This window comes from Cynara cardunculus (genome assembly GCF_001531365.2).
Source record: "Cynara cardunculus var. scolymus isolate 2C chromosome LG 15, CcrdV1, whole genome shotgun sequence".
In the NCBI taxonomy this organism is placed as follows: Eukaryota; Viridiplantae; Streptophyta; class Magnoliopsida; order Asterales; family Asteraceae; genus Cynara; species Cynara cardunculus.
In genome coordinates, this window is record NC_037542.1 from 12,216,346 (window position 1) to 12,242,882 (window position 26,537).

Genomic DNA, 26,537 nt, shown 5'->3' on the forward strand with positions numbered 1-26,537 from the left:
TTAAACTCACAAATGAGGCAAGCCAAACTGTTGAATCAAAAAAAAGAAATATACAGTTACAAAAGATTCTTCTATTCAACAAAATCCAAGAAACCTAAGAAACCAATCCTATTCAAACATTATCAACCATGATACATGAACAAATGATTGAAAATGCAAACACACAAACCAAACCACCATTAACAATACAAAGAGAGAGAGAATCAGAGCTCTGAAAGGATTGCAGGAATGTAATGGGACAACTCGGCTGTGAGCGACTGAAACCCGTTCACCAGTTGTGTGTGGAAATCCTGGTCTTCATCCCCGATGAGTCTAAAATGCACCCGAATGGCACGTTTACACACAGCCATGAATTCAAGAAGAGCAGCAATGAGTTGTTGCAGTTCCTGAGACCGAAGTCTTGTTGCAGGCTCACCCGATAAGAAAGCTGTGCACACACTCAATACACCACTGTTCACCTACACATATAGTCATTTTTAAATTAGAATGTAACCATTTTTCACATCATACATATACAATATGAGTGATTGCTCATGGTTAAATCAAACGAACCCAATATATCTCAGGGTATTGTTTGTTAGCAGCTTAATGAGACTCACTTATTCGATCAGCTATACATGACTAGTAGTGACTTAATGATATAGCAAGTGGCTTATTAAGTAACCTTCTAGAGGGAGCTTTATGCAGAAAGCCAAGTTTTTTCCAAAGCTAACTCTCCCAATTAAAGAACACGCTCCTTCCATCTATGAAAAAACCCTCCCAAACAGAAACCTAACAGATTAATCCACATAGATGGCTTTTTCCATACATGACTTAATGAAAAACCAACCAAACAGCCCCTCATGTCGGATGTATGTAGACGGTAACTCTGCCCCAAAGTGTAGAGAGGCAAGTGATCACTCATGGTTGTGGAAGCAAATAAGGGACATAATGGCCGAAATATGAACTCAGTAGAGGTAGGACGGGGTAGGATGTATGCAGACCTTACCTCTATCCCTAAGGGGTAGAGATGCAAGTGATTAATCGTGGTTGTGGAAACGAATAGGGAATACATGATGGCAGAAATATGGAACCCGAAACATAGTCTCAAACCCTATATCTCAAACAACTATAAAAATTTAAGCAGAAGGAACTGATGACATGGGATTGGGGTATTACACTATCCCAGAACGGAAACAAGAGTGAAGATCACGTGAAAAATTTTCACTTTCGTGAGAAGGTGAGAGAACAAGTGAAAATACTTTTATCTAGTGTAAATGTTACGTTATATTGTGTAAAGATTGTAACTTTCACACTGTCTTCAAAAACTGTATTGAAAGGTTACATTATATTGTGTGAATCTTGTAACATTTACACGATATAAAGGTATCTCTTCCCAGTTCTGACGACAAACCTTCACATAATGATACCTTCATGTTTTCTCACGTTCTCACGAAATGGGGTTGTTCTCACCGGAACCCAACCCATGGAAACGATAAATTAATATTTATAAAAGACAATCAAGAAAATCCCCAACTTTCCCTTTTTAGCCTTACTTCTCTAGAACATGGACTTCGGAAAGACTTTAAAAATAAAAATCATTTCCAGCAATAAAATGGAGAAATCGAGCACTATCATGCTAAAGCTACACCTATGTTTCACTCGTGCTTTAATATCCCGAAAGATATGACTTCCATTAAGGTACAAGTCACAATAGCATGATTGTGCTGGATGTGGCCACTAAGGGAAATATCAATCTTTGGAAAACAAAATTAAAAACTGAAACTCCGAATATCACCGGAATAAATAGAGTACGATGAGTTATGTAAAGAACACTCACTTGCACTGCAACGGATCCCTGAAGTATCCTCTGTAAACTCTGGAGACGTGGAAGCTGATCTCCATCAGAGCTACGAGGCTCTTCGAGTTCATTTCTTAGGGCAGCTGTTCGAGTTTCGATCATACCAATGGCATTCTCCACTGGAGAAAACTCAAGCGATTCGGATTTAGTAACCAAGAGCCTATTCACTAAAGCAGGAAATGAACCCTCGGTTTGAACAACTGTTCGTCGCTTCCACTGGTCTTCCAATCCACCTTGGGTCTTACCATTTTTCGTGAAAGGGGTATCAAACAAGAAACGGTCAAACACACGTGCACGAACGGATCCAGTAGAAAGAGAAAAAATCCTCTCCCTTCTGCTTCCAAGATCCTCATCTTCCATGACTGGATCAACAGCAGTAATTTGCAGATAGCAGACACCAGGCTGCAACTCGTCTGCTTTTACTTGTCTCGAGTCGGGAATTATGTGCAAGGTATGATTACCATCCATCCTCAACTCGTATATATGACTAAGCTTCTCCATTATGTCACCCAACCTTACATCACGAGGCTCTCGGTATACATATTCTTTTTTATCAAGCTTCCCAAACTTTTCACCATAGAATCCCACCCGATAATATGTGGCATCTGTAAATGGTATTGGACTTGATTCTTGTTCTAGGATTGATTCATAGATATTGGTTAGCATACTATGGCATTTGGCTAGCTGTCCATAAGACCTCCTGCTCTTATAAACTGGAATTACAAGTTCCAAAATGCTTCCACAAAAATGATACAGCTCAGCTTGAGAGAAAAGCTTATTTGCAAGCTGCAAGTATTTGACAGCAGAATCAACCGTGAGTTTCGAAGCACCATATCCTTCCACTTCTGCTGCAGAGGTCTCAGATGTGATCTCAGTGCTGACCATCGGGCATATTTTGCGCAAAGCAGTGACATGATTATTGCTCCAAACTCCATCATTTCTGCTCACAAGAGCCTATAGGAAAACACAATATATAAGTGCAGGAGTTAGACAGATATTTGTGCTGTTAACCCCAATGTGGTGGCCTGTTCACAAGTTTGCTTAACCATTCCATAAGTGTGAGGTCTTTGGCTCAACCCAATTTTGGGACACACTTAGCATCAACTGAACCCCCAAGACTCTGTTAACTAAAATAAATAATTTGTAGCAATGGTTAAACCGAAAAGCTTTTCTAATTTGTGGCAATGGTAATCCAGTAAGGTAACAGTTAATTCTATGATAAAGTAATGATAAAATAACACCTATATCACATAGGCTATGTTTGCAAACTACCTGATAAGCTAGCTGTTAGCCGAAAAGCTAGTTGTTAGCTACTAAGCTAGTCATGTTTGCTAACTCTAGCTGATAAGCAAGATGACAATGTAAAATGATCTAAAAAGCATGTTGAAAACTTAATTGGAAAAATATAGAGGGCATAATTGGAAAAAAGTAGAGAAAAAACCCTGGAGCTTATGGCTAACCAAAAAGGCTTTTTCAATAAGCTCAAAAAACAATCTACAGTGGAAAGATGCATGAATATGCCAAGTGAGATCAGCTATCAGCTCATGAGACTGTTTACAGCATTCACCTGCATTACAACACCAGCAACAGCAACAGCACATTGTGCAGCTTCAGCCCAAGATTGCATTTCCTGATGTGCATCACATAGATGCAGTAACCACATTATATGAAGATCTGGCACTGGAGCAAATGCCATGGCAAGCTTATAGAAACTCTCTGCAGCCGCATACCTATCTGTGTTCATAAGTGATCCCTGTAGTACATGAACCAAGTTATAATATTGGTGAAAAGCATTTTTCTATATTGGACATCAGAAAGAAAGTAAAAGATCTTCAGACTTACCAAAAGTGCATGTTCCAGACTAGCATCAAGGGCCAGAAGAAGGCTATTAGATAAAAATTTCACTTCTGACCAGGACCACCGACTTTCTGTTGATTTTTCTGGGATGGCAACAAGTGAAGACTCTGGAAGTCCGCATTCCGTAAGTAAGTTCCCGCTCTTGCTTTCATCTGACATTTCCTCTAGGGATCTACGAAGTCGGCATGCTTCACCACTTTCTTCAAGTGTTCCATCAGATTTCATCTGAGTTACTTGGACATCAGACATCAGCTCTGACAAAGTAATTGTAAGCATGGCCCTTAATCTTGCTGTCTGTGTGAAGTGAGAGAAAGAGCTCTGCGAAATTGAAAGCAGTAAACTAAAGGTAAATAGCGGTTACTCTGTTAGTGATCATTTAAGTCAGGAACTGAAAAAAGCACTAGTACCATCATGAATCACCCCTATTTCTAAACAATATATTGACTGCCAGCATAACTCTAAATCCTCTCATGGCAAATGTCAGAAGTATTATGGTGGTGCATGCGTGTCTAGTGTACTCCAGCTTCGTTCCCACTCAGTAGCAGATCTTGATGAAACCTCTAAGGAACCGCCTATAAGTGAAAAACTGAGGAACACCCTGATAACCGTTCATCTAGACGATATGCATGTAATTTGTAAGCAGTTTGTCTGGTGTGCACATGTGCATAAAAACCAAAAAACGGCTTCAATTACTTGTATGCACATGTGCATACTGTCCAGATGAATGGTTACAAGGATTTTCCTCTGTTGGGGGGTTTTCCCCTGAACCACCCTCTCTCTCTCTCTCTTTCTCTCTCTCTCTCTCTCTCTCTCTATATATATATATATATATATATATATCTTGATTTGCATTTTATCCCTCCCCTATATATATATATATATATATCTTATTAGTGGTGAAAGTTAAACTATGTAAGGGTTGTAGAAGGTTTTGCATACTAATATAAACAGGCTCGTGAATCTATCTCGTTTAAAACTCTATTAGAACATAAATTTTTAACACCAAGTATTTAGAGTAACAGAACAATGAAATTGGTCTACACAATAGAAGGTACTAAACTAAAAAGTGTGTACACATACCCTGACAAGGATTTGCAATCCAATCACAGCTCTTTTCCTGATATTCTCATTACGGAAAACAGCGAGCCTAAGAAGATGGAAAGCAATTTGTTTTAAGAAACGATCGTTTTCCCTTGCCATTAATGTTGCCCCATGAAGCTGAAATACACTGTTGAATACTGGGAATAGTGCTTTCCAGAATGCCAGTGCTTGACTGCGTGAGAAGATACTTGTAAATATGGATGTCATGCAATCCAACTTTCCATAATCAGTTGCAATACCATGTGATGCAGCAGATCTAGAGAACTTCTCTGTTATTTCCAGGATTTGAAGACTGATAGCAGCACTAAGGTTTTCTTCCCAAAGTTCCTGAAGCAAAACGACAATTATTATATAGATAAACATAAATTTCACCATGATTTAGAAATCAGTAGAGCAAATTGTCATTTAGAATTCAACCATCAAGAATGAATACTTCAATCAATAGAATCTACATTTATTGAGTAGGCACATGTACTTCATAAAACATACAAGTTTTTGCCTCAAAACTGGATGCAGAGATTCCCTCAGTGCTTGGGTTGAAGCTCCAATTCTAGAAGATTGTGCCTGAGCAAGAGCTTCTCTTAAGGAAAATGGTTGGCTAGGAGAGCTCAGCTGGGAGTTCACTCTCTGCCATAAATATCCATTCTCAGATGCACCCTGTGGCTGCATTTGATGTGAACAACTGAGATGCAATAACCAGGCACCAGAATGACTAAATAATATATATCATAAATATTGACTGCATGCAAGTTGCCTCTTGGGGTTAAATCACATTCCATTACAACTAGAAAGAAAACAATCTAATGACATACCCGAACTTCTTGTCGAGATGCCTCAGAGAGATACTGATTAATGGCAGGAGAAAGCCTATCAGAGTACTTTGGAGACATAGGTGCATCAGCAACTGGACTCCGAGAACTGCCGCCTATAAGCAAGCTATCAACAGTTTTTCTGTGCTGCATTTGTGTAATAAATGTAAGTTGCCAATAAGACTCAGAAAAAATATCTCACCTACCACAAATGTTGAATCTTATAATGTAAGACTATACCCCATTCCCAAATAAGCATAAATTAAATTCCAGGTATCAAATGGGTGACTTTTAACAAGTTAAAATAGATATAGAAGTTATTTTTTTGTAGGGATTAAATTTATAACTGAAACTTTGTTGTCCATTTTTCGTTTGAAAGTAGTGGAACCTATGTAGTATATCACCTGTTAATTTAAGTATTATGCAGGACTTACCAAATTAGTTTATTTTCTGTTTACAATATTATGATATCAAAATTAGACTAAACTACATGAATCACAAAAGTTGGAATATTATTTTCAAGTAGAGAGCAGCTTCTCATGATCTACTTCCAGAACATAGAACAAGCATCCATCAGATCAGAACGTATACAAGATAAGAAGAAAACACTTTGGTATTGTTATCACAATCAGCATATGGATGCTCCTTCTATGTGTAACTATAAGCACATGATTCTACAGTTCCTAGAAGAATTAAACAAAAATTCTCTTGAAACAATTGGTAACAAGCTAGCATGTTACTGTATTACTGTACACCACATTACAAAAAGATATGCATATGTTTTAGGCCAAGACCTCCAATGGACCAATAGGTAAAGTAAAAACTGATGAATGATTTAGCAGAAGCAAGTTATTGTCAGAAAATGGATTCAGTTAACAACCTCAAAAAGAACTAGGCACTCCTCAAGTAGTTTGAAAAATAGCCTTGTTCGAGCAATATTCTGCTGCCACGCCTTCACAAGCGACGCATCATCCAAGTTGCGTAATATTTGCAGAACTACAATCAACACCTCACGCTTTTCAACAGTATTCAGGTTATAGAATACAGGCATTTCATCTAGTATCTGCAGAAGAGTTATTATAAAATTGTTAAAATAAGGGATCATAATAATAAAGGATTCACCACCAAATATAATTTTTCATACCACATATGTTTCAAGAAATAAAAAGTGGAAAAGAAAAAAGCCCACCAACAAGAGCTCGGAATAAAATCAAACAAACAATGAGAGGTGTCCTCAGTGAGGAATATTAACATCAAGGACAGATTGTGAGGATGATAATGACAAGGTTGGTTGCTTTTCTCATTGGGTGCCTCTCACTTTTTGTGATTCCTCTGTTCTTTTCTTTTCTTTTAATTTCAGATCTTCTTATAAGCATAAATCAAATAGCCAATGCTATACATGATATCCAAGCAACTCTGAAGGGAAGGCACAACTGATTCCAAATATACGTTACAAAAATATTGTAGCACTTGTGGGAGCAAAGATAGAGAAGGTTATATCAGCTCTCCACATCATTGTCAATCATACAAAAACACACGCATAAATGCTTATCATAAATGCATCAACGATATCAATACTATACTTTTAGGGGGTTGTCAAGATAACGAGGCATGTTTCACATGTACTTCCAGTACTAGTGAGAATCCATAATGATCAACGTAGTAGTATTTTATCTTTTTTACATGTCTTGGGCTGAGGGAATGCTTATCATAACAAGTAGTGCATCAAAGAGAACGAGCTTTTCTCCTTCAGATGCCAAGACATATTTTTCAGTCAGTGTTTAAGTTTACATCTGAGTCTTGTCAATTGGGTAAGCACACTCACATGTCAACCTAACTTAGGGTGTCAAATCATTTCTCACATGATTATTGTGTCTAGTTTGCCAAATATTTCTCACATGCCACTTATGTCGATCTAAAAAACCCAGAATTAGAGTTTTGTCTATCTTGCAACTTTTATGCGAATGAATTTCATACATCTTTTATAATCTCATTAGTGATCATTTTAGGATATATACCACACGGGATTTCTCACTTAGTTTTGATTAATGAAAAGCTACTACACACAAATGATGTTATGCACATATAATAGGGAAAAATCAGAGGTAATCACTTGAGCAACAATTTGCTCAATTAAATTCTTTCAGAAGGAAGAAGACCATTATTTCAAACAAAAATAATGGAAGTTTATTTTGCTCAATTAAATTATTGCAGAAGGAAGCATTGCAGAATTACAGTTCTATAAATTTGCAAAAGCAAGTTCCCATAAAAAAGGAACTAAAATATCTTAATCACCTGTCCCACAAGTGGAAAGTATAACTGCGCAATATACAATTTATCCTCAGGCTTCTGGTAGCGAGAATCAAAATCATGCTTGCATAAGAGGACTACCAAAATCCTTGCTGCCTAGAAACAGAAAATAATTAGCAATGAAAGACAGCATTAATGTCTTGGAAAGAAAATATCCATCCACAAAAAATAGAATATTGTTACACTCACTTTTGCCCGCTGAGATAAATCATCATGATCCCAAGTAAGGAAAAGTTCTTGAATTAAGACAGATGAAAGATAGTTCCTGTGATAAAAAGCATATTGCATTAAATACTCAAATGCAGCTTCATAAGTGATACACAGAGCCATATGTGAACTGGTAGCAAGACATATACTAAAGAAAAACCTAAAAGACAATTCCCAAGAAGGAACCATAAATAAGTGAACCGCAATTCATGCCATGTCAAACAGATAAAATGGCAAGGGATGAAGGGATAGCTCATAGTTCAAAACATCAAATGCATCAAACCTACCACAAAGTCAATACTAAGTCGTCGAATTTATTCAACTGTACAAATAATTAAACAAAATAATCAACAAAACAATATGACAGCCAACAGCCATCTCTCACAAATAAACAAATTGAAATTCTTTATGAATTCCGGTATTTAGCACTTCAAAAATCCAATCAAACTGATACGATCAAACCTTTTAGAAACTTATCTATTGGTTGCAAGATGAATTGGTTGTTCGTATTCACAAAAATATTAAACTAAGTTACACAGATGGTATAGATTTTTGAATGCGATGCAACAGATATAGCCACAAGTAAAGATACTTCCCAACATAACAGAAATATATCTCAAAAATATAACAGTCATAGTATTCTTAAGAAACAAATTGGTGCACATGCTGGTACATTCTGACCGAAGGACTAGAGACAGTTCAACAGTGCACAAGGGTAAACGCTTCTGTCACAGAGAACATAAGAGATATATAATCATGCCTGAACCTAAGTCCTTCCCTTTTAGGGGAAATAGAAGCATGAGTTGCGGAATTTTATATATTGCTATGAGGAATAATGACATCTGAACATAATATACCTATCAGAAGGATCCCGCCCAGGCATTTCAACAAATAGATCATGGTCACATATGATTTGTAGAAAGGTAAGCTTGCAATCATGCAACACCGATTGACACACCCCAGAGAACTTATCCAGGTACAAGGACACCTGCAATCAGAAGTATCAACATATCAATTAAAATGCTGATGGAATGGGACTAATGACACGTAAGCAAAATATACTAAGAGCAAGAGAGGCACGAGCAACTTTGGAGTAATTGGTTGGCAGCTGTTATAATATATGAACATATCCTTAAAGGCTTAAACTATGCCTCATTAAGATTACAAGTTAAATACACCGTGAAGCAACATAATACACATAAACCATTCCCAACTTCGTTTTGCTTCCCATGTGATCCAAAGTGTCCCGACAAGGTATAAACATGATGTCATGGACAAGTGTCTCATAGCATAATAAAGAAAGATGTACCAAGGTACAGTGTGATGAGTAGTTACCAATTCAAAAACTTGCCGAGGTTCAATGGTTGACAAAAGATCGTAACAAAAGAAAGCCAAACTGCTGTTTAAACGTTTTGCCAAACTTAAACCCCTCTTACAACGCTCATGCACCTCTGTCAGGAGGCAATCATATAATTGCATGATGCATCTAAATACACCTTCTTTCAATTGCATTGGTGGGATATCTTCACCTGTCGTGCAAAAGGAAACAATTTGCTTAATGCATGAGAAGGAAAGACATCAATGAGATTCTGCTTCAACTGATTATATGACCAATACTCGTAATCGTTTTAAATTACTTCAGTGTTACAGCCGAACTAAATATTCAAGAAAATTACTGTGATTAGGTCCATAACTTCTGAAACTCAAATGGAATTAAATACTTCATCATAGTGTTTGTCGCAGAAAAAACAGTCCATTTTTTAAATGAGAGGCAATACTGAATAGTTCAATGCCGGTAGCAGAAATCACCCAAAACAGCATTGAAACTTCTGATAATGGGGGTTATTAGAGTAAATGACCAATTAGATAATAGACTCCATCAGCCCATGTTATATACATATATAATCAACGTTTCCCTGCAGTATCAAGCTTTTCCCTCAACATTAGGAACCAGGGTTAAGGTCTTAATAGCCAAACCATAGCACCTACTAAAGCTAGTTGCGTCCACCATCTGTCATCTGGCTGCACAGTGGACATCAATCGAGTTTGCTGTATTTTCTGTTCAAGTGTTCCATCTGTACCACCACTAAGGAATTTGTCGGTGCTGGACCTTCACTGCCTGCACTACCATCTACTTCCACCACCAGTACCACCTGCGGCCTTACTGTTTTCTGAATCCACTTCAGAACCGATGTGTTCACCTGTCCACGTCTGCTCGTCATGCAAAGCAACTGCAAGTCCTGCTTGATGCAAATCCATCTGACCATCCTAGCTATCGACCCAACCAGATAGTCTATCATACCAACTTGCTGAATTCAAGTCTCATCACCCGAGATTGCCACATCTCAGCTTGATTCTTTGACCTTCTACTGAGCCATTGACTGCCATCGTGACGTCTATTACCGTGTCTATACTTGATCAGAAGATGTGACTCATGCGACAGTTATCGTATGTCCTAACCCATTACAGTTAGTCCAGGAGTTGATTTTCACTTCCAGAAAACTTTAGGGGTCCTATGTAAATTCTAAAAGTTCAAGTGTCTTGTTTGAAATTTCTGGAAAGTCAGATTTAAGTCTTCATATTCTAGTTCAGGTACTGTTTTCAGAATCCAGGTCTGTTTCTGTACCCTCGAATATTACCATCTAAATCTTTTTGAGTTTCCTCTCACCTCTTCCAGGTAATACAACCAGTAATGATTTCTTGTGTCATCATGCACAATGCAATTCTGCATCTGGCCGGACATCCATTTGTGTCATCTTTCTTCTGACCACATTACTCTTCCCCCTACTCCTGCTCTGTGCACTCAGTGTATATGAAAAAGGCAGAATTGTCATCCGCTGTAATATGTTACCTAAACCAACAGCTGTTGGGTGTCTTGTCTGCCACACGAGGTACCCAACTCCACCAAATTTATAGCAGCTCCAGATGAGCCTCCAGGCATCAAGAGAAGACAAAAACCATCCAGAAACAAAGCAGGAATGTCCATGCAGTCACAAGCAGGAAATGTAAGGATGAAGACCTGCTTGTTTCAGTAAACGTGTCGCTTCCATTTTTGTTTTACTGTTGGTTTCCCTTGGTGTGTATTTTAAGTTTTTCTGGGGACTGCTTTTCAGTTTGTCCGTCCATTTCTGGTACCTTTCCTGTTCCAGACTTCGTATCTGCCTTGCCTTTCAAGTTGGCAATGGGTGATAATCTACTCTCCTTGGATCATCCCATTCTCCAGACTTCTTTAAGATTTTTGTATAAAAGGTAATTTCAAATCAAGGACCCTTATTGAGTGCATATTGTAGGTTTTAAATGAATCAAAAAGGTGTACCATAAGTTGTTGACAGTGTGAACTAAAGCAAAGAACAGCTGCAATAACTATTCAAAGAAGATACCTAGAGGCAGATTATGATACAACAGTCGAGTCTGCTCAAGTGCCATCGACTTTACAATCAATTCAAGGAAAAACCAAGCCATTGAGAGGACATCATCATATACTGGTCCAACTCGGTAGCCTTTGGCCTACAATGTAAATTCAGTAACTTAAGTTAGTGGAGTAAGCATATCTTAGCAAGTCACAAGTAGATCCTTGGCTTAAGAAGCATGTGATAAGAAATCAATAAGAGCATAACATTCTCCATGGAATCCTATGATGAAGACTACATATTCCACGATTGCAGATAAAAGGTCGCCTAAACAAACTGGCACTCAACTACCACCCCAAAGGAGAATGGGAGAGAAATCAATGAACAATTAAATATAGAAAAAAGAATAAAGAAGAATCACATACTAATGATATACTCAATAGCTCGAGTCAATTATAATATTCAAAAAGGAATGTGATAGCGGCAAGAGATGATCTCACATGTAACAGTGATTAGATCACATACCCACTGTAAGTCGAGCTACCATTATTTACAAAAAAATTAAAATAAAGAGATTTAGATGTTAGCTTCTTTGTGCTGTTAAATAAAGTGATATGCAAGGGACATTTACCTTGCTACGAGCCAAACTTCCCCAAACTGTCGACAAACCAGGATATACCGGAGTTTGTCGACCACCAAAATCATCAAAAGCATAGTCCACATAGTTGACCAGAAATATATTTCTTTCAGCTTCATCGACCGACTCTTGCTGTACTCTACAGAAAACAACTACGTTACTGCAAAATGGTGGAAGCTGGATAACATGTCTTCATAGTATAGAATGTGGGCCTGGACTAATTACAATAGTGAAAATAATTCTTTCCTATACATCTATATGCAGGTTAGTTTGGATTAAAAAACCCATATTTGTTTCTCAACCCATTTTTTTCCACAAAAAAAAACAACATAGAAAGACAACACTTTCTAATATAACATCCTTGTAACCCAAGAGTATTTATAATTTTATTCGATGCTTTGCCACCAGAACTTAACAACCTTTTTGTTTATGTTCATCAATTCGAAATTAATATCCAAATATAGAAAAAAAATTAAGCACCAGTTGGCAGAAACACTGAAAAAAATTTGTCAGCACAAGGGTATGGAGTGAAGCACGAATAGCCAAATCAGAAACCAATTCATACTTCACATGAATAACTTGTAGGCAGCTTTTCTATGTTAAACAAAAAGTTATCCCAATCGTGCGAAAATCTTCAGAAGTACATACCGTGTCAAAATATTAACCATAGCTCTGAAAGCAGCAACCTATGAGAAGATCAAAAATCAATACTGAGGAACATGCTTTCAATTGGTTATCCTGATTATATGAGGGAAAGACGAAGCTACAGAAATTGGTGATAAACTAGCAGACAAGAGAGATAAATTCAAGTACAACTATTGGGAAAAATAAACTGCTTAACCTGGAGAGTTTCTCCACCGTTGCCAATAAGATGGAGAAGCATATTCAATATTGGGTGAAGAAACTGCAGCAAGGCAGTTGAATCAACATTTTTCAAACTGTTGATTGCCTGAAAAGAAGTTCAATGCACTTTAGATTGCTATTAATTCATTTGAGCACTACAACATAAAAATCTTATCCATATGTATGAATAAAAACTAATGCATCTTTAGAAGAATAAATAAGCTTAGACGAATCCACAAATTTTCATGATTTCCAGCTTCTCTTATCGTCTCACTCCAGAACCAAAAAACTGAAGTAAAGTTTGAGTAGATCCATAAGCTCTAGGACACACATTGCAGTATGTAAAGAGAAAGCTCGAATAGAGAGGTGCACAGTAAAAGCGTCAAAGAGCAAGGCCAAGAACATATCGCTTCAAGGAATATCTTATACATCCAAAAGTAATCAAGTTGGAACATAAATGTCAAAATGTCAAACTTATTGCCAATAGATCCAGTCTTAGGCCTATAGAAGGCTTTAGAGAAGAACTCAAGGTAAAACTCCTCAGGGGACCAGCTCAACAAGGGGAGGCTCATGGGAGGTACAAACCACCTGTCTCAGAGGAAAAGTGGAAATCTACCTTGATAGGCATGCTATACTCATGAGGCCTTTTATTTGGAAACACTCGTAACAGCCTCAATATCACAGTGCATCCCCAAAGAGTAGAAAGAATCTCCTTACTCTTTAACTAATCGTCAAACAAAGTAAAAATTATACAAGCCAGGGCACCATACTCGAACTCTACATAAGAGAGAAGTAGAGAGCAGCTTCTTACTCTTCAATTATATAAGGTTTCCCCTAAAAGACACTATTCACTGTTAGATGTCAAGCCATACGAAGACCCTAATGTTTGACAATAAAATTACCAGCAACTATCATGCAAAATCAGTGAGGAACCCCCTTGAAAAGTTTTATAACCCAACAAATATTGCCCACAAAAATACAACACCAGAATTAATAACATACGATAGAGGAGGAGCTCCGAAGGTTCCTCTCTTCTCTCTTCTTGGATGATAACAGTGGCATGTCTTGGCCTCCAACTAGCCTCGTATATCTTCAATGATCATCAAGAAGTGCGTGGCTGTTTGGTTGCTTTTCCATTAAGTCATGTAAGAATAAAATGGTCTGATTAATCTCTCTGTATAGTTGGGAAGGTTTTTGGTTGGGAAGTTTTTTCATAAATGGAAGGACTGTGTTCTCTAACCGGAAGGGGCAGGTTTAGGAAAACTTGGCTTTTTGCATAGAGCTCCCCCTATAAGCTTACTGAATAAGGCACTTTCTATATCATTAAGCCACTACCAAACAGTCATGTATAGCTAACCGAATAAGCTGAGTCCCATTAAGCTCATTAAGCTGTCATGTGCCAACAAACAGGCTCTTTATCGTCATCTGGATAGAAGTCTTAAGATGTAACAAACAGATCCTGACTAATATGGATGGGAAATATGACCTGATCTAGCACACGAGTAGAAAATAACTGAATATTCAATATTAGGTCTAACAACTGTGAGGTAGCTTAGATTCCACCTAGCCTCATGTATCTTCATGGATCATCAAGAAGACTACTATCGTCTAGATAGGGAACTCTTAAGATCAGACAAACAGAATCCCAACAACTACAAACGGAGGACATGAACCAAATGACCAACGAATAGGGGATAGCTTAGATTCCAATTGACCACCTATATCTTTGTAGATCATCACGATAATCACCATCGTCTAAATATGATAAGCTCAATTTCGTGAAATGCAACAGTATATGGAGGAAGTAGGTAACGTAAGATCGTCAGCAACAAGAGCACAAGGTACCTCATCAAGAATTACAAGGTAGAAGGCAAAAGAAATATAATGGAATTGTTCCTCACTTGACATGAAAAATAACATAACCGAACAAAATAACATCCAGAAAACAAGACACTGTTATAGGTGAGTACTATATCCCTGATACTCTCCTATGCCGTAAAACAACGAAAGAACACCCAACAGTTGTTTGATAAATTTGTAAGCAGACAGCATAAATCATGAACATATCAAATGCAACCAATAATCACAAGACTGACATATAAAAGTGGCATAGAACAATAATAGACCTAATAGAGAATTAAACTTTTTAAGGCAGTGAAAGGCAATGGGCATCCAATTAATCAAATGCTCGCTAACCATATAATCAACTTTGCCGAATAGTTGTATGACTTCTTGAATCGTACTTGCCACATTAGATATTATTATGTTGCATATTGATGATGTAGATACTTTTTAAGTATGGAAATATTGTTTTTTACTGTTGAATTTATGAAATGCCATCCAATCAAGAACAGCAGAAGAAGATGACAAGTTGTGTCAAGGATAAGCCCGTTTTATTGTACTTCAAAAACTGAATCTTCTATACAAGAACCACCAATATACATGCATAAGCTATGTTAAAGTAACAGCTGGTACAGGTAGTCATCTAACAACTTTTCTATATATAGCAAACAGATGAATTGGAAAAGAATGAAAAACAATAGAAGTGAAAAAATAATAATAGCCAACTCAATGTCCATTATTTCCAAATTTTACATGACAATAAATGTCAGAATTTCTGGTAAGTCAGACTCCATATTAAACATAAATTAATCGAGAGAAGCTCCAAGCTCAAGGGGGTACAAAATCTCTGGCCAGGTAACATAAAGCATGCCAAGGTTGCAGTCACAGATCACCATTCTGGAAGCATTTCATTAAATTCATTTTTTATATTTGAACACTATTTCATGTTTTATTCAGATTATCCTCATTGATGTCATTTCATAACATATGATTACGTATGTACAAGTTCACTGGATCATCAACTCATTTACAGCATGTTCAAAATAAGAGCATAATTAATCAGATAGCTTACATGCTTATAGGTATTATTCCCAGACTGTAAGAGCATAATTAATCAGATAGCTTACATGCTTATAGGTATTATTCCCAGACTGTTTTGATCATAAATCTAGATATTATAAAAAGAAGTATTTGTCTGTGGCCAAATTATGACGAGTATTTATACATATGTATCTGACTAATATGCCCCTTGTATACACAGAAGATTATATACTTGACCGTTCTATGAGCGGCGGCATTCCCTACCGAAGCAAAAAGAGATTGTTTACCATTCCATGATGTCATTTCACCCCATAGCAGTTGGTAGCAAATAGCAATAGCATAGTTGAGTTAAATCTAAATATTAGAGAAAATGAGACAAGTACATGCTGAATGAAACATGCAATAATTCCAAAAGAAAAAATATATAGTACCTCAAGAAGTTCAGAACCCCAAGGTGGGCTTGTACGAAGAGTGTGTCTGTCATATTCAAGAAAAAAATCCCTGATACGCTCACTAACAGGGTACAAGGACGAACAAAGTCGTAACCGTAAGCGAAAGACACTTTTCCCGTCTTCCAGGTAATCCAGCCTCTCCTATACAATAAAGAGAATGATGATATAAAAATGGAAGAGTTCAATACAACACTGTTATAATCAAACATGCAGCATTTCCTGTTCAAAAGAGCATTGGTAATAGATTTTAAAAAGTAAATAGAAAAAGGATGAACAAATAATAGGAAGAGCAGAAATGCAGCAAGCCGTTTCCTCTATAAAAGATGGCAACTACCATATGGAAGTAGAACATTTATGAGACACATTGCCAGTTGATAAAGCAGAAACCAGGCACGTTTATAGAGGGAAATATTGGAAGTTTATGGATGGTTCAATAGAATAAGTCTGTGAGATATATGAGAGGGTTAAACAGTTACAGAAGATGGATTTATATTAGATTTGAATTGCTAGTAAATGCTTGTGTTAGTTTACTTCAATTTTTAGTGCTTGCTTAAAAAAGAGAAAAGTATATGAGATATATCAGAGGGTTAAACAAAGACAGAAGATGGAAATATTAGATGAGGCTTTATCCATATATATTTATGTGTGTATGTATTAGATGAGTATTGTTAGTAATAGGCTTACTGTTGACTAATCAATGTCTCAGTCTTGGCCCCTACATTCATACCATTTATCAATGATGCATTTTGGAAACCTAACAGAGTGTTAGGTTAGAACTTAGGAGAGAGCTTCTTCCACCTCCACCTACATTTTGTCATCAGCAAACATAATGAAGTTTGTCTTCACGGAAAGTAACCCTACTCTTTTGGGTAGAGGACAGAGTTGCACACATCTTACTACTCCCGGAATCACACTTTGGACACATTGTTATCATGTCAATCTGATTTTTATCCAAATTCCTGCTGCGCTTGTATGATCTTGGTCTATTGGTTTTGATTCCGGCTGGTTTGATTGAATCCCATTTCTTTGATAGGCTGGTTAAGCAGGAGCCAAAATTAGTCCTGTCCTATCAGTGAAAAGGATACAGCTTCTTACCAAGTGGATTAGTCAATCCACCTGCTAACTTTTTATAGCTAAAGCAACTGCATAGTTTAACACTTCGGACTAAGCACTGATTTAACATAAGGACAACCGAATAGGTGATTTCCTAATCATCTGATTGCTGGTGCAATTTCAGGCAGTCAAGGAAACTTATGGACTGTTTTGCAATTTCAGGAAGGTTCAAGGATGTGGTAGTTGTTCAATTTCAGGAAGTTGTAATGACAGTTCCTCGAAGCCAAGGAGCCAGCTGTCATGCATACGGTTCAGGATTTATGGCCATAATGCAAACGTCCAGGATTTTTGGTTGTTTAGTTAATCTTCAGAAGGGATTTATAACAAAATGATATTTGTTGTCTTTGGCTTTGGTTTGTTTCAGCTTCCCCTTGTTCCTATTAATCATGTCCTTATTTGTTTACATTTGCTGCTAATGCAGACAGTCACTACCTGATCGCCACCCTGGTGTTCTTCATCGTCTGAATATGAGAAGAGAATAAGCTTATTCAAGTATGGAAGATTGGGTTAATTTTGAGCGGGTTCAAGAATACCTGATTGATATCTATGCTCCAACTCAAGGATTGTTAGAAGATGGAAACATATAAGGTTGGGCTTGTTATTATCAGCTTAGTGTTAGTTTATATCATTATTTCAGTAGCATATATCACCCCACCATTGTACAAAATAGTACATACAAATGTAGCCTACCTTGCCACTATCTTGAAGATAGTGTGGAACCAGCTCTTTCATGATTGGTATAGAGATGTCCGATCTTAACCTACATACAAAGGTAAAAAGAGCAAGTTGGCTCAAATTATCAAAAATAATAAGCTTAGAAAATAATTTGAGAACCATTACATAATAAGAACAAACAGCTGTAGACACATAAAACACCGTTTTCCAGATAGTGAGGCCAAGACTTAAAACCCTATGTTAGCAATAGGAAGTCACGTATATGATGTCTGAAACAAACAGTTTCCAAACAAAAAACTTGATTAAATTGTGATTGTTTTTCCTAGGTAACATCAATCAACACCTTCGTTGGTAGAAGCAATAGAACACAGAGAAATCCACATGCCTGTCACCTATTTTTGAATGATTTGGAAAAAGTACCATCTTAAAGAACTGTTGGTAATACTGATACTTTCCTGTAACATTGAAGCAATATCAAGGTGGAGGAAGATACAAGTTTCCAACCGTAGCAAAGTTGTTTATTGTTACTTGTTCTTCGTAAATTGTTAGGTTACTTATGCTGCTCAATTCAATGGACATAGCACTCTTTATACACAGCAATCACACACTAAAAACAGTGCAAAGCATGAGATGAATATGGTAACTTTTTGTAAGAATTACATCCCCAAAACAAAGAAGGTGTAACGTAGGAGTTGCTTCTCACAGTGTAGATTTTTGCTTTCAACAATACCACAATTATATGCACAAGATGATTTATGTAATGTACAAGCCAAGTTTACAGAAATTGTAGGCTTATTTTGTTAGGGAAAGGCGTATAGATTTGATCACTTCTTGTAAAGACTTGCCAGTAGAAAAGCAGTTCTTTTGAAAGACAGAAAAATAACCTCTGCATTATCACTAGACAGAGTTTTAACTAAATGACCAAATTTTTTAACATAAAATCAAATAAAAGTTCATCAGATCACTTTACAAGTAAATCAATAAAATTCACGAGTCACTAATGTTAAAAAAGAAATATTTGAAATCCTAAACAGACCCTATCTCAGTGAGGCCTCCAAAGATTCCAATCATTCAGTCACTTGTGATCCCACTTATTATATCTTTCAAGAACATGGGACCTTCCCGACAATCAAAACAAGTCATTGGTTGGGAATTCTTTGTATCAACTATCAAGTATTTCCTAGCATATGCAAAGGGACTTTCTCACCTATGACCTTCATTTACGAAGAAGTAAGAACAAGTGAAGATAGAAAAGAAAAGCTACTAAATGCATTAGATACCTAACAAGCTTTTATTACGTGAAAATCCCAAAAGCAATGGATTACGTCAAGACTTACTGAGCGTGTGTTGATAATGGAAGAGCAGCATATCCAATAATTACCTGCCAAGATCAATAGACAGGGTAGCAAGTCAAAATAGCTGATGATCGAATCACGTGAAAAAAAGGAAGAACAAAGCCAACTTACATGTCACACCATTAGCCGCAATGAATGTCTAAAATTAGCCTTTTAACATTGAAATTCCAGAAAAAATTCCCACCTCATCATAAATACTAAGATAATAGAACTTACTGGCTTTGGAGCCTCCAACTTTGTCTGAAGGTCAATATGGAAGAAAGTGAACAAAAGGTGATGTTGGGGGGTCCACATAGAAGGAAGTGAAACTTTAATTTCATCATGGTAGCAAGCCACCCTATTTCCAGGAGAAACTTGTGTGTGAGCCCATTTTTGTAGAGATGTACCCGGCTCCCTTGAATACATTGCCTGTTCAATTTAAACGTTATTTCAACTTTGTACAGACAGGATTTAAATGAAGAGTATTTTTCAGTATCCTACAAATTTCACCAACCTCTAGTGGCTGTTTTCGAGTATCAGCATCGTCCTTTCTGAGTTCAATTCGTATAAACAAATTCCGTTTCCGACTTAAACTAACAGTCAATGGGTATACATAAAGACAATGAAAAAGCTGCAAGAAAGGCTCGTTTCTAATTGTTGTGCGGAAGTCAAAAGCTTGAACCTGTAAACCCAATACAAATCAATTATGAACTTTACAGAAATAAAAAGTTCGTAGCACAAGACAAATTGCATTTTGAATTAAAAAGCAGAAAACTGATCAGATAGAAATTCCTCCTGAAGAAAATTTTCATACCCAAAATAATTTGTGACTATGTCACTGCAATACTGCATGCCTTTGTTTCCTTACATGCATTATGTTGTACAGAATTTCATAAACACTTTGAGGTATATAATCAGTAGATAGAGGTGAACATACCATGCAACTGCAAGACGATAGATCATACTCATTTTTCTCACAGAATATATCACTACCTAGCATACAAGCTTTTATAGAGTACTGAAAACTCTATGCATTACTGGCATTATATTTTCTAATAGCAAGGTTAATTCATAGAAAAGGTAAGCATTGATAGAAAGGAGGAGACCAAGACAAGTTATTGTCTGCATGTTTCATCGCGTGGTGCATTGAATGATGAACCTCATGTAGAATAAGTCCTAAAGTTCAAATATATATTTGTTCATCTTACAATAACCAATAGACTCATTGAACCGTTCAGGAAATAGAAATTTTCTTGTTTGTATAAAATAGTAAGGGATCACTACAGACCACACATTGCACTATCAGTGACCAAGATTTATTTCAAGAAAATAACAATTTAGCACATCAAATTGGGATTTTTATGTTCCCATTTCCCTTTTCCTTTCCAACAAAACAATGGAATAAACTAAAATTGCAGCTGATAATAAATATCCGCGTGTTATGAGCTGCTAGTTACTCCTGTAAAGTGAAAGGTGAAAAACAAACATAGAAAAGAAAAGAGTAAACTGCATCCTGTTCACATACAAAAAATGCCAAACTTACATCATTAGTAGTCACATCTGCATGCCCTGTTGCAACTGATCCATTTGAGGGTTGTTCTTTACCGTCACTGAACTTTGAATAACCACTATGATGTCTATTTGAATGAATGCTGCGCCACTCATTGACCATGGAATCAGCTACTCGATCCCCATGGTCCATATCATTGGTAATACTGCCACTATCTGAAGCATTGTCATATTCGGTATTAGCAGCTTGAATTTTTTCTATTTCCAACCGTAAGACACCTTTCACGGGCTTATGAACCTTCCGTTTGGGATCCTGAAAATAATCAGTTGGGAAGCTGTAATTTTATAAACCAACATTTTACATATCCCAATTGCCAAACCATCCAGACATATAGAAAACATCAATCAAAATGATAGGTTTACAAGCGAAAACATTTTCAAGCATTTGCAGACACCTTTAAATCAGCACTTCTCAATCACTAGCCAAAAGAAGGCGAAACTAGATAAAGGATATGATTAGTTTCCTCTTTTGGTTCTTTACAATCACACACTGTCTTTTGTTATTTTGTAAGCATTCTCTTCCTTGTGCAACAAAAAGAACACAACCCATAGTCCTTGTAAAACATTTATCCACTGTTTTGTTGATGAAAACCAAGTTCATGCAGCACCACAAACCTTTACTACTTCATTACCTAGTCATCTGCATCCAACAAACCATCCATATGCCGGTGTAAGATTATGTTGCCAGTCAGACAGCGGCACTCGTACTCCAGGTTTTACATTCAAACCAATACATGCACTGTAGTACTTGAACCTCTAGGTTTCACTTCGTTACTTACAAGTCACTGTTCAAGTGGTTATTCAATACCTAATGTAAAATGATGCATACACACTAATGGAAGGGGATTCACATTTTATTACCAAAACAGAGAAAGATATGCTGATAAACACAAAATACAAAAAAATTGGACTAAAAGATGTTTGTTTACCTGGAGAGAATCCTCGGTATAGCTCTCCTTAACTTTATTCAGGTTTGACACTTCCACAACAACAGAATTTCCACTCGAGTAACCCAGTTGTCCGTCTAATGTGACCTTTGTGATAGGCTCAGAGACACCCTCCTGCAAATTTACTCCTGATAGACTATGTGCAAGTGGACTGCTGGGGGAAGCAGATCCACCAGAAGCTGAACCAATGTTGCTATCGAACAGCGGAATAATTGCCCAAGAAAAGGACTCTCTATAAGGCATCATCCGAGACCAAACTTGTAGTTTCTGCTTTTCTCTCTCAGTAAGATGGACCTATTTCATATCACAAGCAGAAAATGACAATGTAACTTATAGTTGGAACTTGGAAGATAAATAGAATGATACAAAAAGCAGTAACACATACAAAATTTAGTTCTAACTGGACTAATGAAAGGGAGCATAAGTTGAATATTTATGGTATTCCATGATGGTGTAAGAAGACCGCTTTTATGTTATTCTCATCTGTATTGTAATGTTTTTCAGGAAACCAAGACCTGTTGGCGAGGAATGTTGTCATTCTGTCGATGGTTACCCAAAGGAAGAAGTCTGACTCACAATGCCCTTCCTTCCTAAGCATTGTGTTTGGAAGGAAGTGGGTCCTTTTAATCCATCAATGCTGGTTTATGTTATAATTCCGGGCTCCAGATCCAAGTAGAGACAGGACTCCCTAACCAACTGAAAGAATATTAACTCTTAACAGAAGGAGAAGGATAAATAACGATGTGAAGTTTCCAACATTGCGAACCTCATAAAGGATAATATCAATAACCATTTAAATACATCAATGTAATGACAAGACCTAAAAATGATCTAGAAAAAGAAAATAATCTTCGAGAAGTAAACAAATCAGGTAGTAAGTGACATGCAATTATATTCAGATGTTTGTAAATCATGTATCATGGCTATCAATGTTCTTAATACATACTGGTTCTTTGCGCGAATAAACAGATGGGGTCACTCCGCCTTCTTCAGTAGCACACTTCTCTAACTGTATAAGCAGGCAAACTGATGATGATGGAGTGTCTAAATAAAAAAGTCCACGGGGTTCAGAAGAACTGCTGGCCTGCTAAGGTAGAAAAGAGAGATGCAAATTTTTCAGTTCTTCATATGATTGTCATCATACGAATAATTGAACTTAAATTTGAATGAGAGAAACAATGAATACAATCAACATAACAAAACAGACTCAAACAAAGTGGAAATCTTATTGGTGCTTACGTCCTGCATTTCAGATGGCACAACACGAAAAATGAAGTCCTCTGACAGCTTTTCTCTTCTCTCTTTATTGTACAACGATATAGTGCCATAAAACGGCTCTAATAAGAGAAATTTGCTGATATTAGATTTAAACTCACACAAAGAATAATGTCATAAACATAGAAGGTAGGTATCAAAAAGAATTGCTCATGAATTTGATGGTCTTGATCTCACCAACTAATCCTGCTTGAAATGACAGGGAAAGAACTTTTACAGAAATCTTCAACCCACTACAGACAAAAATGAAACATATTAGAAAATTACAAGTGTTTAGGGGAATAGATAAAAACACAAATCGGATGCATGTTTCTAAAGTTTCAAAATTACTAAACCTCGAAGACTGTGGCATATTAGATTCTGGAATTCTTTGTCCAAATATCATTGACCTCTCATTTTCCCAGTCAAATACAGGTTCATACGCAGGTAGTGGGGATTCACCATAGTGCTGCATAAGATTTAAAATTACCACAAAGTGTCATTTCAAATCCAGATGAGAGTGAAATACTAGAGGCATGATAAGTTCATATAGAATAAAACATTGCATTTGAACAGAAAAATATGCAAGCAAAGGCATTCTACATATGCATCAGTTGCAAAGTTATCCAGCATATACATATGAATGAAGATTCGGAGAAAATAACCTCTGTAAGCTGTCTACCGGAGGTACTGGGTACATCATCATCAGTATTGTCTTCAATCTTATCTTGCCTAGCATTGGCAAGATGTATTTCTGCAGAGCTCAAAAGGAAGCATCACATACAAAAGGTTGTTAGCAAATATCCGTCTTAGCAAGAAAGAACATATGCCGAGAATAAAAAAGATTGTTGTTTGCGTTACATAAATGCTACTTTGTCCCCCCCCCCCCATATCAAGTGCCTCGACACTATTTGCCACACATCTTTGGGAGTTCCTCAATACATTCGTCAAAGCTTTTTGTTGCTTTAATACAAACATAATTTCAAACTTTAAAAGTATATTTTTGTATAAACAATATATTCAAAAAAAAGATTTTCATGATTGGACAGAGAAGCTGACTAACTTGAGCACAAAAAGTTCTGTTAGTATTAGATGAACATGGTAAAACTTATATCCTTCACTCCCATAGATTTTTGCATATGTTACTGTGTACCTGTTTCAATATCAGTATCAGGTCCTTCAAATATCTGATTCTGAAAGGATACATTGCCGACACTTTCGTAGTGCCCATACTTGTTTTCATCCTTTATCCAGTCAGTTTTGTAGCACTGAACAAGTTCATTTAAATGTGGCCACTGCTCCAAATTTTCATCAAGCTGTCAATAAGCAGATGTTCTGTGAGCAATATAGTTTGTGAATGTCCATAAATAACCAGTCCATGCCACAGATTCTAGCAGTAACGATCATACAATTTCCTCTTCTGAGGAACAGGGCTATGAATGGCTTAGTAACAAATGCTGATTCACGAATCTCAATCTAGACACACAAGCCATTGTAACATCCTTTAGTGTTAATGAATAATATAACATTGATGGCCGCAACATACCAGTGAGTCGACATTCAGATTTGCAGCAACTGGCAGGCGAGGCTTTCTTCTAAAACAATGCCCATTAGATGACATGTTCTCTTAGCCTGAAATCAAGGTCCATGCACCAGATTGTAAACTTCAACCATAATAGCATACACCCAAAAACATTGACAAGCTTATTCTTCTATGATGTTTTTTCACTCAAAAAAGACCAAAATGTTTGTGAGCCTTAGGAGGGAACAAAGCTGTTGTTACAAACTCTACGGGGTTGATGTATAACATGATAGAAAAGGGTAACAGTGTTGGTGAGAAAAACAAAGAATGGTGAAAGGAAAGATAAAGAGACAACACTAACCCCTGTAAAGGGCCAGATATGAGAATAAAGCTTACAGATATAATCAAACCATAAATTACTCTATATAGCATTATAATGAGGGATTACATAGATATATAATGTCGTAGAATATTCTCGAAGCCATAACTACCAAACCAAGAACCGCAGCCTCACTTAAATTCTACTAATGAACCAACATTAAATAAAAGAAACTATATATTTTCCTATAATACATAGTTTCTGAAGAAAAAAAGTACTTAGAAGTCTTTCATATCAGTATAATGAAGGATTACGTAAACATATAATGTCGTATAATACTCTCGAAGCCATAACCTACCAAACCAAGAACCGCAGCCTCACTTAAATTCTACCAATTAATCAATAATAAACAAATTAAAGGATATATTTTCCTATAATACATAGTTTCCAGGAAAAAAAAGTCTTAGAAGCATTCCATTAATGCAGTTGTCTTCACCGTCATGGGTAAGCAGTTTCGGGACAACATGATAGTTGTAATCTTATTTACTGCATTCCACCTTCAACATTCATATTTAGGGTAATTAGTATAGAAACAATGTCATGTCAAATTAGGTGCATTAATAGACCCATTAGGCTTCCAAACCCTCGTTGATACCATGATGTTCATCATATCATGCACACCATTTGAAACAAGTTCCAAACACGGAGCAACTATGCTGCAACGAGTTGCACCTCGTGCAGTTACAGTAATACCAACAAAGGTAACAACTCACTGCAATACACAAGTCCCTGTGATTAAACACTTATGGAAAAACCACACTCTTCCATATCATAAACCTTCATTCCTTCAAAACCCTAAGTCGCATAAAACATAATCGCAACTCAATGCAACTACCTAATCATATACATAAATGAAAAAGATGGTTCAAGAACAAAATGAAAAAGACCAACAAATCATCACATAACTCTAGTCACGTGCATTCATATGGCAGATTCACAGTAAGTCAAAATAAATTCATTCAAATTTACAAGACTTCGTTTGACTACAATAAGCAGCAAAAACGAATGCAAACATCGGTCTAATGGGGTCAATCACGATGGAGGACTGAACGGGTCAAAACCCATTTCACACACCCTACATTCAAAACCTTGTGAAACTGGGGTTTGAATGTGGGGGTGGATCTGAATGGCATTAGTAAAATGCAGCTTTATGTGCAGTGTGTCACCACAGAAAGAGAAAGAAAGATGGGATTACTGACCTCCGAAAAGGCAAAACGAGTACAAATTGAAGTGGGGTTTGAAGTTCAGATCTATGGAAGAAAACCCTGGAAGCAGAAACCAGTTAAAAGCCCAAAACCCATAAAAGTAGTAGGAGTATGAGTAGGAGTAGGAAGTAGATTAATGAAAGTAGCTGGAAAGTTGGGTGCAGAGGGAGGATGCTTAAAGCTTCGTCATGCCATAGTTGTCAAAGGTGCTTCCTGGTGGCCAGTGGAGTTAGGTAATTTATGCATCTAT

General features: G+C 36.8%; 1 protein-coding gene across 2 annotated transcripts; it reads right to left on the minus strand.

Annotated features, from left to right (window-relative positions):
- Positions 1–26,537, minus strand: LOC112527270 (guanine nucleotide exchange factor SPIKE 1). 2 transcript variants are annotated; one of them, XM_025137801.1, is made up of 31 exons: positions 26,282–26,537; positions 24,728–24,813; positions 24,335–24,497; positions 23,847–23,935; positions 23,538–23,650; positions 23,380–23,435; positions 23,167–23,264; positions 22,874–23,014; positions 21,910–22,221; positions 20,955–21,233; positions 19,926–20,093; positions 19,649–19,840; positions 19,415–19,458; positions 18,093–18,162; positions 16,269–16,430; positions 12,953–13,060; positions 12,760–12,797; positions 12,106–12,250; positions 11,505–11,631; positions 9,460–9,653; positions 8,982–9,112; positions 8,107–8,182; positions 7,903–8,013; positions 6,488–6,670; positions 5,611–5,754; positions 5,288–5,461; positions 4,778–5,125; positions 3,683–4,015; positions 3,408–3,593; positions 1,820–2,794; positions 1–458 (listed from the first exon to the last, which is right to left on the minus strand). In XM_025137801.1, the coding sequence occupies exons 2-31, from the start codon at positions 24,800–24,802 to the stop codon at positions 204–206; spliced, it is 5,490 nt and encodes a 1,829-aa protein (XP_024993569.1). In that variant the 5' UTR covers positions 24,803–24,813; positions 26,282–26,537; the 3' UTR covers positions 1–203. The 2 variants fall into 2 exon arrangements, with proteins under 2 accessions (XP_024993569.1, XP_024993570.1); XM_025137802.1 differs by lacking the exons at positions 22,874–23,014; positions 23,167–23,264; positions 23,380–23,435; ... (3 more) ...; positions 24,728–24,813; positions 26,282–26,537 and adding an exon at positions 22,313–22,547.

Excerpts from the sequence above, each read along its gene's own strand:
- LOC112527270 (XM_025137801.1), bottom strand. The coding sequence starts at position 24,802 with ATGTCATCTAATGGGCATTGTTTTAGAAGAAAGCCTCGCCTGCCAGTT. Across the intron at positions 19,841-19,925 it reads CTCGAAAACAGCCACTAGAG|GCAATGTATTCAAGGGAGCC; the intron begins GTTGGTGAAATT and ends TAAATTGAACAG. Across the intron at positions 8,183-8,981 it reads GGGCGGGATCCTTCTGATAG|GAACTATCTTTCATCTGTCT; the intron begins GTATATTATGTT and ends TTTTTATCACAG.